Here is a 14,171-nt window from a genome sequence, read left to right on the forward strand (position 1 = left end):
ACGACGTGCGAACTCGTGAACTTTCGCTTCTCCTTCCACCCCAACAACAAGCAACAACCAACGTCACCTTTTCCTCCTTTTCAACATTCCTTTTTTTGGTGTGTGCTGTGCTCCCCTGACCGACCCCCCACTCAACGTATTTCGTATTTTTTTTCGGTGTTTTTTTTGGGTGTTTAATGTTTAATGTTGAGTTTTCCAAACGGATTTTCACACGGGCAAAAGGAGTAGCCCCGGTCCTTCTACAACTTCCTCGTCGTCTTCTTCTTCTGCTTCAACATCATCCAAATTCTAGTGCAGTGTCTATAAAGTGTGTATATATATATATATATATGTATGTGTGTGTATGTGTGTGTGTGTGTGTTTGCGTGATCTCAAGATCTCAAGAAATCAAACAAAAAATTGTCAAATGAAATGTGAAAATTAACAAAAAGGCACAAATAGTTTGAAAAGAATTTATATATATATACATATATGAATCTATCTATATATCAAGATCACAATTTGTATCAAGATATATATATATCTAAATCGTAAAGCAAAGAGCAGAGAGAATTAGAGAGACAGAGAGAGAGAGAGATAATTAAATTATTCCTATTAATGAAATGAACGAAATACATAAAAAGTTTGTCCACATAAATATCAAAATTATGGACTAAACAAATATATATACATATAGGTATATATATTAATGGCAAAACACCAAAAAAGAAAAAAGGAGAAAAAAAATTGGTGTAACAATTGCAAGAAGCAAACGAAATTTGATTTCAAGAGAAGGCAAATTGTTGTCCAAAATTCTAACTAAAAAAAAAAAAAAAAAACGAAAAAAAATCTCTCTCACTGTTTTTTTAGAGACCTTTCAAAGTGATTTATTAGAAATGATTTTGAAACAATAAAAAAGGAAAACTAAAAAACTAAAAAACAAAAAAGTAACAACAGAACGAAAATTTGTCGCCTCATAAACGGTTTAGTTTACTGCCGCTACAACAATAACTACAACAACAACAACAAAAACACTTCTCAAATTGCAAACACACAGTTTGTTTTACTTGTTGTTGTTGCTTTTTAAGCTAATTCAAGGTCAAACTTTTCTCATACAACAACTACAACAAGAAGAAGAACAAAAGCTATGCGAGAACAGGGCAAACCCCTTTAACAATCAACCAGAAAGAGAGACCCAGTCCCAGTCCGAGACCCAGACCCAGACCCAGCCCCAAATAACAACAACAACAACAGCCGTAGAAGCAAAATAGTTGACAACGCAAACGAAAAAGTAATAATAGAAAAAAGCAAACAAAACAAACAATAGAAGAATTGCGAGTGCAAAAAAAAAAAAAGGAAAAAAGAGATAGAAAAATTAGAAGAAAACAGATCTCGAAAGTGAGAAACGTTTTGGCCAAACCGAAGTTCCAATACACTTTGTTTTTTAGCTTTAGCTCAATGAAATTCAAGTTGCAAATTACCCCCAAAAGTATGCTACAGTAATTGCGAATGGCTATTTGACAGATCAAAGTTGTTTGATCCTTTCAATTTATGACTAAAGAAACAAATATCTACGAATATTTATGATGCCTTTGAAATTGGTTAAAGTATTGGAAATTAGCAAATTGTTATTGCCTGTCCCTTCTCTCTCTCTCTCTCTCTCTCTCTGTCTTTCTGTCTTTCTCTCTGTCTCTGCTATTCTCTTCTTAGAGCTAATGTTCTCATTCTAATTGTTGCCGTTTGTTATAGTTGTAGTTGTTAAGCGTTGAAAAAAAGCTTTTTGCGTTTATTAATTAAGTTGATAGAAACAGATCAGAAAAACAATTCAAAATGTTGGATTTTTGACAAAGAACAATAAAACCGAAAACCAAAAAACACAAACAAAGGAAACCTATTTCAAGTGAAGAAGAAGTCAAGGATCTCTTGTCGTTCCTGTTTTTTTTTTTTTTTTTTTTCGGAAAAAAAAAGAACAATTTGATCTCTGACTATGAGAATGGACTATCAAATGCCGCCGCCAGCATTGGCGTTGCAGCATCAACAACAACAGCAGCAACAACATGGCTTACATCAGCAGCAAAATCAATTGCAATTGATGCAAAATGTGCAACAGCAACATCAGCAGCAGCAGCAACAACATCAACAGCAGCAGCAACTGCTGAGCAACATGTCGCAAACGACGGCAGCAACATTGCCGCCCTTGAGTAGTTTACCTCTGCAAGTGGTTAATAATTTGCCACATTTATTGGGCAATAACAATAATAATAATAATAATAGCAATAACAATTGCAATGCCAACAATTTGTTACGTTTGCAACAGCACCAACAGCAGCAGCAGCAACAACAACAGCAGCAGCAGCAACATCAACAGCAGTTACAACAACAGCAGCAGCAACAACAATTGCTTGGCAATGTTGCTGGCACATTGCCGCCGCCCACACAATTATTGCAACATCATTTGCAACATTTGGCCCATGTCAATGTCAATGCTGTGGCCGCTGTTGCCGCTGTGGCAGCCAATAACGGTTCACTAAGCAATAACGCCAGCAATACCATACTCAATCACAACAATCTCAATATCATCATTAATAATCACAACTCCAGCAGTAGCGGCAGCAGCAATTCGAGTAATAATAACAACAACAGCAGCAGCAGCAGCAGTAACTCCAATAACAACAACAACAATCCAGCAACACCAAATGCAAATCTAGTGGCAACAGCAGCTGCCACGCCCACTGTTAATACAGCCTCAACAGTGGCACAACAGCAACAAGCGCATGAGAATAGTTTGGTCAACAGTTTGGTAGGCGTACTTAATGGCAGCAGCAACAGCAACAACAACAATAGTAGCACCAACAACAACAACAATAATAATAATAATAATAATAACAATAATAGTAATAATAACAATAATAATAATAATAACAACAATAGCAATAATACAAATACAACAAATGCAAGTGGAGGCGTTGCAACAGCCACAGGCGATGAGAACAATCGTTGGACACAATTCCAAGTGCAACAATTATGGAAGCAACATGCTAACTATCTGAATGGTATGACTACAACCAACTACTATCAATCTATCAACCAATCAATCAATCAATCTATGTACAGTAAAAACGTTTCTCAATCAGGTTAAGGAAGCTCTTCTCTTCTCAACATTGCCTGGCAACACTCTTCCTTGTTGCTAGGGTATTTGGTTTGGTTTTAGGGTTTTCACCTTGGTTACAATTTGCAAATTGATTGTATGCTCGACTAATTATCTACACACCTACACACACTGACCCTGATGTAGTGTCAAAGTCAGCTTAGATCGATTTGTGTTGGTGGGGTGGGTGGTGCACATTCACCCTCTATTTAATTGAGGATGACAGCTTTATGACAAGCGAGGCGGAGAGATAGTGAGAGAGACAAACTGGCAGACATTTCCGCGTGGGGTAGGTTAAAACAAACCAAAGAAAATTCCCCCATTTTGAGTCTGCAACTTTCAAACCTTTCGGACTTTTGGACTGTAGAGTAGCACTCTGTTGTTGCAGACATTTCACAATCACTTTTGCTTTCAACTTCAACTCCAACTCCGACTCCGACTCCGACTCCAAAAAAAAAAAAAAAAAAAAGAGACTTTAGTTCAGTTCACTTGGCAAGGGCCAAACTTGCGACAACTTTCGTTTCTTTCTACACACACACACACACACTCATACCAACTTTTGTTTTATTATTAACCAAAAAAACAACAACAACCAACGTTGACTTGACTTTGGGCCCGGTGGGCCTTTTAACTGGTCTCTCAGGGGCAACTATCGGGCAACTGGCCTTTTGTTGTTATCAAAAAAGATAAAGATAAAGATGTAAAGAGAAAGAGAGCCAGACAAAAGGGCAAGGCAACTTTTTTTTTCGCGTACATTAAATGCTTCTTCTTTACCCTCTTGCCCTGTGTGTTCTGTCTCTCTCTCTCGCTCTCCCTTTATCTCTTGCTAGCTCTGTCCACCTTCACCTTTTGCATTTGCAACTGACCCAACAACAAATATCAACAATTTATTTAACTCTTTTTTTTTTTTTTTGCCGAAAAATGCGTTTTTACTTTCATTGGAGAGCTTTGGAGAGCTTGTCGAGTCGTCGTCGTCGTCGTCGACGTCATCGACGGCAGCTGCTCTGCCGGCTTAGCAACATCAAAAATTAACTTTCACTTTTTCGGCAGTTTTTAAAAATTCATTTCTTTCTACCAAAAAAAAAAAAAACCAAAAAAATTTTTTTTTCTTTCGTCTTTTCTTCTTTCTTTTCCCCTTTTTTATTTTATTTCTTATTTTTTTTTTTTGGCCATTATTATTGCTGCTGTTTGTTGTAGTTTTTGATATTTGACTTTTGTTTGGCTCTTCTTGAAAACAAAAAGACTTAACTTTGAGTGGGAAATAAATAATGTTTTTTGATACATCAAATATAAAGGCAAAACACAGAGAAAAAAAAAAATGTCAATTTTTTCATTTTGTTTCGAAAGTTTTTTTTCCCCCTCCCCCCTTCATCTGGGGGGACAAAGATTTAAAATTTTTGCATAAAAGAAATTTCAAATGCAAAATGTAAAGACAAAGACGACATTTAGTGGGCAAAAATCAAAGTTTGGTTTATCGAAAGGTGATGCATCTTGACCACATTTCTTTTTGGCTTGAAAGAATCTCATTTCACTTTGCTTATGTAATTGATAAACAAAAATTGTCTCAACTTTTATAACAATAACAAAGTTTTGTAATTGGATGCTCAAATGTGATGAAGTGTGTGTGTGTGCGTGTGTGTGTTTGTGTGGATTGTTTGTTATCTATAATTCTAAACATTTCATATGACTTCCTTTCGTGCTTTTGGCCAGAATAATTAATCTTCAATTTTGTTGTTGCCCATTTGGTTTCAAATTGAAATTGAAAAATGGTCAATTGCTGTCGTGTGTGTGTGTGTGTTGACTGTTGGCGCATGACAAAAGCAACAATTTGCTGTGGAAGAGGTTCGTCACACACTTACCCAGATAGGCGGCCTGCCAAAATGCAACGTATTACAGTTATTTCAATCAAAGTGAACGCTTTACTCGACTTGACTGACTCTTCGCTTGGTCGTCTTGGTCGTGGTCTTGGTCGTTATTTGACTCGTTTTTCCCCCAGATTGCGTTTTGCTCACTTTTCTAGCCCAGGCAATGGACACGGACGTGTGTGTGTGTGTGTGTGTGTGTTTGCTGCAATATTGCGCAATCGCCAAAGCACCAACTGACTGACTGGCTAACAGGCAACACGGCACAAAACGGTGGTAAAAACGTGCGTCGATGTCGTTTGTTGTTGTCTTTGAGACTCATCGTACAAAGTCATTTAGTTTGTTCGTTGGGTGCAAAAGAGCCCCGACACTCTCTGTGGACTGTTAACTGACAGTGAAAGTAGTGGCCAAGAGTCGATTTTTAATTGTTACTATTTCACACGTCGTCAGTTTTTTTTTTTTTTTTTTGTTTTCTTTGAGAAAGACCAGAAGCCCAAAATGTTTGATTGAAATTCAGTGTTTCGATTACGTTTTAACGTTTTGTTTGTGTACCTGTTGTTGCCACCCCGTCCATCCTCCTCCTGCCATCACATTTTACCCCTTTCGTGTTTTGTGGCCAATTTGTATTTGGGTCTTGGTGTCTCACTCTTTGTTTTCTTCGTGTCTTTGGCTATAATTTGATAATTTAATTGAGGCGCTGTGTTAGGCTGTATATATATGATTAACATTTTGCTTCCTTATTTCACTCAACATACATACCAATGATCTCTCCATCTCTCTCTCACTCTCCCGACCTCCCTCTCGCTCTATGTCTCCTTTAGCGCCTCTAACTAAAATTGGGCTAATGGGTAAAAAATAAACCCCCCTCTAATGGCAATTGTGTCGTCGCCTCTAGATATAGAGTAGGCGTGGCTCTGACAGTTTTCACTTTCGCTGCAGTTTTTCCGCCGTCGCCATCGCCGCGGTGTGTGAGTTTTGGCCAATTAAACTATTGCAAAATAGTTTTTTTTTTCAGTTAGTTAGTTTAGCTTTTTGCGGTAGTTTGTTTTTGGCATAATTTTCTATATATATATATATATAGATATAATTTCGTAATCAAAAGAAAGCGGCATTTGCCGTTAGGGAAATTACATTTATGGCAGGTGAATTGGTTAGTAGACGGTGAGAAACAGCAACGAAGTATGAGTGAGGGAGAGACAGAGACATGACAAGAAAGAAATTTGGCCAACAGATGGGGAAAAACTTTCCGTTTCGTTATTTGTTGCAATTTCCTAATTAACTTATTTACCATAAAGAATCTCTAATTGGGCCAAGAGAGACTTTTAAATTGTTTAATTAAGCCAAGAAACTATTTATCATGCAGAACTTTAAATCAAATTGTTATCAATTACTGTTACTTATTATTTAGACGTAGACTTTGGAGAAATGAATCCCCCAAAATCATTACTCAAGCATTACTCTACAATGTATCAATCCTATGTACTTTTTTATTTATTTATGTACTTAAAAACAGTAAATAAGATTAAGAAAAGTAATTACATTCCAATTATTATTATTGGTTGGATTGATTCATTGCAGAGTAATGCTCTTAGGGGATTTATTACTATATGGTAATTAATTAGGGAAACTTGAAAATAATACTTATGCACTAGAAGTAATTTAAAAAAAACCGAAACAAAAGAAGTACTTGCAGTATTTGTGATTCTATGGTAATTACATTTACTTGCTTTGAGATTTGTAATTAGATTAACACCTATAAGTATAATTTGTTAGTAGAAGTAGAAGTTTTGGGCAAATAATGAAAGAGCATTACAAGTAATGCATTTTCTAATGCTGAAAAGTGTTAGATAACAGAAAAACAAGAAAGGTGATTCCTTTGATTTAAGAGTCACTTCAGATAGCCAAGTGTTTGTTGTTGTTGTTGTTGTTGTTGTAAGGGGATGTACACAACAACAACAGCCCTCTTGTTGTTGGTGTTGGTCGTCGTGCTAACCACCCGGAAATCCAATGCCCATCACATTTTCCCACACATAATTAATTTTCACGAAAAACCAAGCAGCAAAATAAACAACACAAAGCGAAATAAAGAGTGGGAGGAGAGAAGAGAGACAGTGTGAGAGAGAGAGAGAGAGAAGGAAAAACGCAATGCAAATGAGCGCACAAAATGCGGAATGAATGCAATGCACATAATCACAACAACACCAACAACAGGCAAGAGATGGGGGGAGGGGGTTGGGGGGTTAGCAACAAAGGCAAACAACTCAGGCAGCGCAACAATCGAAAGTGTTACACTTTCTGCACTTCACCAACAACAACAACAACAGCAACAAACCAAACCAAACCAAAAAAAAAGTGCGATGTACAATTCATACAACGATGTAATACACAGCAACAACAACAACAACAACAACGACCAGGCATTCAGTCAAGCGAACAACTACAACAACAACAACAGCAGCAATAACAACAACAGTTAGAGTAATAGCAACAATAACAACAACAACGACTCGTCACTCGTTGCGCCATCGACGCATGCGCCGCCGCAGAGAATGAACAGCACTGTAAAAAAGTGGGAAGCGTGGTGGAGAGGAGAGAGGCAAGGCGGTGGGAAGGCTAAGAAGACAGTGGCCAAGGCGTGGCGAGGCGGAGTGAAGAGCTACAGGTGAAAGGGGCGGCAACTTTTTACCTGTGCTTACTTGCCTTTTTTCTTCTCTCTTTCTCTCTCTCTCCACCTGCCCCTTGCATCGCCCCACCTTTCTTCTTTCTCTTCATTTTATTTTCTTTCTTTGGTTTTATGTTTGGGTTTTGGTTTCTTTTATGTACTTTTTACGTGCCATCGTCGTCGTCGTCGTCATCGCCGTTGCCGCATTGCAAAGTTGCCAAACTGCCGATTACCGATTGTTGCATAATATATACTGACATATCTATCTGGCGAATTAACCGATTCGGAATAGAATCGAAAGAAAATCTGGGAATAGATTCAGATGATAAACTACATGCTGATATCTGTTTTTCTTTTTTCCAAGTTCAGTTTCAAATTGTTTGCAGTGTATGATGACAATTTGACGATTACGTTAACTTGGCCCTGTGTGTGTGTGTGTGTTCTACTTATAGAGAGAGAGAGAGAGAGAGAGGGAGAGAGGTAGGAGGAACTAAGAGGGGTTTAGAGTATTCCAGTTAAGTGATAAACTGGTTTATTTTTTTTTATTATTATGAATATTATAATATAATTGTTTATCAACTTGTTGTAAACCTAAAATTTCACTTTCATTTGAATCCAGTTTTATGCTCAAAAACAAAAAAACAAAAAAAGAAACAAAATTAAACTCCTTTGTCAATATAAAAATTCCTGAAAATATTTATGTAGATATTTTGTCTTATGGTTTCTTGCCTTTTGTGGGGGGTTTTAAGTTAGTCACTAAAAAAAAAAAAACGGATTAATTTTATACTAAAAGAAAATAAAAGTGAAAGCTAAAAAATGCTCGACATGGTCCACTAAAATTTGTGGCCAGCCATTAATATAATATACACAACAAACAACAACAAAAAATGACAAAAGTTATAGTTTTTGTTGTTATTGTTGTTGTTGTTTGGACAAAAGTTTGTGAGTTGTCGTAGGCCCAAGCCATGAAATATATTTGGTCAAATTTTTTTCTACTTTTTTTGGTTTTTTTTTTTTTTGGCATTTCTAATGAAAGTGAAACGGAAACACGAAAATTATGCAAATTATTTTAATTACAAATGAGAAATTTGGATCTGTCTCTCTGTGTAGGGCTTACTTTTTGTGTGTGTGTTTGCGTGTGTGTGTGTGCGAGTGTGCGAGTGTGTGTGTGTAAATAACCATAAAAAGTGCGAGGGCTCGAGCTTCCCAAAAAAGAAGAGAAGAAATAAAAAACAGTTGACCTACTTAAAAATGGCAAGAGAAACTGAGAAAAAAAAAAAAAAAAAACAAAAAACTGAGACAAGAAGAAGGAGGAGAAGAAGAAGAAGAAGCCTGTCTTGTTTTGGTGGCTGAGGCTAAAAATAAACTTTTTGTGTTTTTTGGTATAATTCCTGGACATGGAGTGAAAGTGAAAATAAATATAAAAGAATTGTATCTTTCCCATACCTCCTCTCCCCAAGTGTCTCGCTGTCCTGTCCCATATGTAGATTGCCATTCAAATCATACGCCCTGTGGGACAAGCAAATAATAACTGAGCTTATGCCTAAACTAATCACAAGTTTTGCCTGATCTCATTTGTCATTCTTAATGTAACTTCATTTTGTTTGTTTCGTTGTTCGTTTCTGTTTTTTCGTTTCATTTTCTATGCAGAGTTAAAAAGCAAAAATATATTATTTATTTTTTTTTTTTTTTTTTTGTTGTATTCTTTCTTTTCTACCATCTTCTTTTTCTTTCTTCTCTTCTGTTTTACAGGCAGGAAATCTCCATTTTTGGGTTTCATTTGCAAAGCAAACGGTAATTTTTCGTCTCTCTGTGTGTTGTTTTTTTTTTTTTTTGCATTCGTTTCGTTTCGTTTGTGTGTGTTTGTTTTTTTTCCTTAATTTTCTGCTGTGTTAATTGCTATGCGAAAGTTGATCTTTTGTGAATGATCTTTTATCTATCATCATAATTTATTGCCTCACTTAATGTTAATGAAGCATATCGTGCGTTTATATGTATATATATTCTTGCACTATCTAAAGATTTGTATGGCTTATTAACACATTTGATCTTAATTGATTTATTTAAAGTTAAATGTTTTGGCTTGCAAATGAAATTGTTTCTGTTACTTCTGCTTTGAATGATTCTCTTCTGCTTTTTTTTTTTTCGAGAAAGATGTTTTTCCCCCCATCCAAAAATGCCTTTTCTGCTAAAATTATATTCTTAACTCTTTAAGGATTAAATAATATGTTTTGCTTTTGCTTTGTGTCGACAAAACCCATTCAAAGATGATAAACCATCTTTAGCCGGAAATACCAAAAATTTCTTTTCATTTTTGGCAACTTTTGACCTTTTACAATTCATTTATCACCTCTAAAAACTTTCATCCTTAGCCAAATTCCGTGACAAGCAGGTAAAAACAGCCAACATCATCAGTTAAGACATGAAAATTCCCAGACATAAATCCTCTTGGCCAGAAATGGCGAACCACCGAAAAAAACTACCTAATTAAAAAGACAACACAACGAACCAAAAACAAAAAAGTTATTCATACGCCTCGTATGCCAACTTCAGACTAACCTATCCATTGAGCACCATTGCATGCAGATTTTATTCAAGTCCTAATTTTCACCACATCCAAAATAGAGAGAGAGAGAGAGAGCGAGATAGCAATGTGTATGTATTACTTCATTGCATTTCACTTAGAGGCTATAAGAAAAGATATTACTTCATTGCAAAAAGGAAAGAAAAAAAACGAACGAACGAACGAACGAAACAACTGCTGCAACAACCGCCACAACAACATGGCAACATAAAATTTCGCAATAGTTGGTAACGAAAGGAAAGAAGAAAAAAACTTTGCCAAATGAAAGTGAGAGTGAATAAGAAAGCGGAAACAACTAATGCAAGTGAGCAAAGAAAACCATACAACAACAGCAACAGCAACTACCACGAAAGAGAAAGAAGACAGAGGAACTGGTTTTGGATTTCTTTCTTTTTGGTTTCCATCCATCCTCAGCGAGGCGGCGGCTGCTTTGGCGGCTGCGTCTCCCGCCGAAACGAGTTTCATATCAAAGAAATCTCATGCTCAGCTGCGTCTGCGCGACGCTGCTAGCATTGAGTGAGTTTTTTTTGTTCCATTCGAAAAGCTTTTGAGTGACTTTTACATTTATGGAGAGGGAACAGTGAGAGAGTGTGTGTGTGTGATAGAGAAAGAGATGGAGAGGGGGGGGCAGTTGATGATGATGATGATAAAAATCAGTTTGAAAGCTGAAATTTCACTTTCGCTTTTTGTTAACTTTTTGTTGTTATTCGAAAATGTTGCTTCCTCTTTGATGTTTGCTTTATGTTTGTTTGTTTGCCTGTAACCCGTTTTTCCTTTGTTTTTGTTGCTTTTATATCTCTCATGTTGCTGTGGCTCTTACCAAATGCGGAAATTGCAAATGTTACTTGATGTTGCTTGCTTTAGCCATTTCGTTGTTAGAAAGAACTAAAACCCAAATTGTTTATATAATCACAATAACATTATTAAATTATATTAACAACTTGACCCACTTAATAAATCAAAGTACTATCGAAAGACAAAAAAAAAAAAAAAAAGTACCTTATCAAACAAAGTGCCTACAAATGCAATAAATTCAATTATCCTTATCAATTTTGTTTTCTCTCTCTCTCTCTCTCTCTGATGATTAATAATTTGACATTATTTGTTTCATTTTTGCAGGCAAAACCACTTCGAATAGCAAAGAATTTAGCTGTCCAGAAGATAAATACAAAGAGGAGGGTGACATATGGAATGTTGAGGCTCAAACCGCATTCCTTGGTCCCAATTTGTGGGACAAAACTTTGCCCTACGATGCTGACCTCAAGGTAACACAAGTTAGTATCATCTTCTTCATCATCTGCTAAAGTTGTAGTGCGTGAAATTCCAAAAAAAAAAAAAAAAAAACATATACATATATATAAAATATATTTTATTCAATATTGTGTACAATCTAACCTCAAAGTCAGTCACTTGAAAAAGTACAGTCATCATAAGACACACAGACATACTTGAGCTGCTTTCTTAGTGCGAGAATTGTGCATATTCTCATCATATATACATACATATATATATATATTTATCGGTTTTTCTTTTCTTTCTGTGACTAATAATGAGTATTTTACCCCAGTTATCAGTTTATATATGTATATATTAGTTATATATTGTAAACAATATCTCATTGCAATTTCTCAATAATTTTCCTTTTTTTTGTTTTTCGATATATAGTATGCCGATTTAGATGAATTCTTGTCGGAGAACAATATACCCGATGGCCTTCCTGGCACACATTTGGGACACTCAAGTGGTTTAGGCGGTGGTGGTGGTCATTCTCGATCCGATTCTTTGGGCCATGCAGCTGGACTAACATTGGGCCTGGGTCATATAACAACAAAACGTGAAAGATCACCATCGCCATCGGATTGCATTAGTCCTGATACCCTCAATCCGCCATCGCCGGCCGAGTCAAGTAAGTATCTAAGCGAGTGAACAGAACAGAACCGATCCGATCTGACTCACATACACACACACCCACACACTTACACACACACACACACAAACACACAAATGGAATGGACATTGGCTCTTTTAAGACTTTCAATATAAAGTGTGGTGTATCTATGTAATCAATGTATCGCAAATTCTCTAAAGTTAACTGAAGTTCATGCCAAATTTGTCCGATTTAAGAACTTTGAATCTGAGATCTTTAAGTAATAAATTGTTTTGCGATAAATTTCTTACATAAAAACTGCCTTTAAATTGATTTTTACAGAATGTCAAAAACATTTTCTTTTGGTATTCCTTTTTTTTTTTTTTTTTTTTTTTTTTTTTTTTGGTCTTATTGCTTTGCGAATTTATGTAAATGACTTATTTATCAAATGCTAAATGTTAAAAAAGGGTCCCAAAAGTTACAACAACATTCCAATTTGTGCAGAAAATAAAAAGAAAGAAATTAAAAAAAAAAAAAAATTCATAAACTCTTCAAAGTAAAAATTTCAAAAGAATTTTTTTTTTTTTCTTAAATATATAATTTTTTTTTTTTTTTTTTAATTTTTTTTTTTTTTTTTTTTTCTTGATGACGATCATTATTTTCTGTTGTGTACCACGAACAGTTTGTGAAACATTGTTAACATTTAGTATTTGATATTCCAGCATTTTCATTCGCATCATCGGGTCGTGACTTTGATCCGCGCACACGAGCCTTCTCCGATGAGGAGCTCAAACCGCAGCCGATGATTAAAAAGTCACGCAAACAATTTGTTCCAGATGAGCTGAAGGACGACAAGTATTGGGCCCGTCGGCGAAAGAATAACATTGCGGCAAAGCGTTCCCGAGATGCACGTCGCCAAAAAGAGAATCAGATAGCAATGCGGGCCCGCTATTTGGAGAAGGAAGTAAGTGTCCTTTATCAAACATCCTGAAATATGAATTGAATTTTGTTTGTCTCTCTGTTTAGAACTCAACATTACATCAGGAGGTGGAGCAGCTAAAACAGGAGAACATGGACTTGCGTGCACGTCTATCGAAATTCCAAGATGTGTAGGACACAAAAACAAAAACAAAAATATTACATACAGAAACCAACAAACAAACAAACAAAAACATACATATATATATGTGACTTGGCGGGAAACCCATAAACCACAACAACAACAACAACAACAACAATTAATAACAAGAAACAAGAAAGAAAGCAAATTAATGATAAATTTAAATAATAATATATACATAAACGTTATATAGAGAAGAGAAGCGAAGCTAAGTGAAATGAAGAGAAGAGAAGGGAAAGCATAATTAAAATTATTAACTAACTAATAACTTTTTAGTAAAGAAAACAGAAACAAAAACAAAAAATGCAGACATGAAAAAGCAAAAAGTACACTATAAAAAAAAAAAACAAAAACAAAAATTATACAAATACATACAGTTATATAAAAACAGATGCATATATACACATATATATGCAGGATGATATAGTATATCTGATATAGCGGTTGTTCTCTATGTGAAGAAAGCTCCGCCTATTTATTTTTAACAAACTTAAATTGTTTTAGTGTAGCCTAAACAACAAACAAACAAACAAACAAACGAAAACAAAAAAAAAAAAACAAAAACAAAAAAAAAAGAACAAGAAAATTTCAAAAACAAACAAAAAAAAAATGTCTCACAATGTGTTGCAACTACTTTAGCGATAGAGAGCAGCAAAAAGCAGCAGCAGCAAACAGTCTGGCAACCCTGGCAAAACGTAAATTCAAAGCTCAAGCTCCAAGCTCCAGTTCCAGTTCAAGCTCTCCCCCAGCTTACAGTAAAAACAAAAAGCACCCCGAACCCGGACCCTCTCCCCAACAACAACAACAACGACCCCAACAAAACCTAACCTAACCCTAAATAAACTTAACCTAGAAATTGTTAATAATGTTTTTATTGTTATTATTATTATAACTATTATTATTATTATTATTATTACTATTACTATTATTATTATTATTATGATTATTA

The 14,171-nt window shown here is 35.4% G+C and overlaps 1 protein-coding gene across 19 annotated transcripts in view; it reads left to right on the forward strand.

The window, feature by feature from the left end:
- Pdp1 (PAR-domain protein 1) overlaps positions 1-13,916 on the forward strand; it is a 53,748-nt gene extending 39,832 nt beyond the window's left edge. For 5 of the 19 annotated variants that reach the window (XM_068286500.1, XM_068286501.1, XM_068286502.1 and 2 more), the window contains 5 exons: positions 9,404-9,445; positions 11,355-11,509; positions 11,901-12,141; positions 12,810-13,066; positions 13,129-13,916. In XM_068286500.1, the coding sequence (XP_068142601.1) occupies positions 9,404-9,445; positions 11,355-11,509; positions 11,901-12,141; positions 12,810-13,066; positions 13,129-13,215 (782 nt within the window). In that variant the 3' untranslated portion in view covers positions 13,216-13,916. Of the gene's footprint in view, positions 1-1,830; positions 3,033-9,403; positions 9,446-11,354; positions 11,510-11,900; positions 12,142-12,809; positions 13,067-13,128 lie in introns of those variants that run through there. The other 14 variants (XM_068286504.1, XM_068286493.1, XM_068286505.1 and 11 more) reach the window with 10 other exon arrangements.
- Positions 13,917-14,171: the final 255 nt, after the last annotated feature.

Source organism: Drosophila tropicalis, unplaced genomic scaffold, assembly GCF_018151085.1.
Source record: "Drosophila tropicalis isolate 14030-0801.00 unplaced genomic scaffold, ASM1815108v1 contig_443, whole genome shotgun sequence".
NCBI lineage: Eukaryota > Metazoa > Arthropoda > Insecta > Diptera > Drosophilidae > Drosophila > Drosophila tropicalis.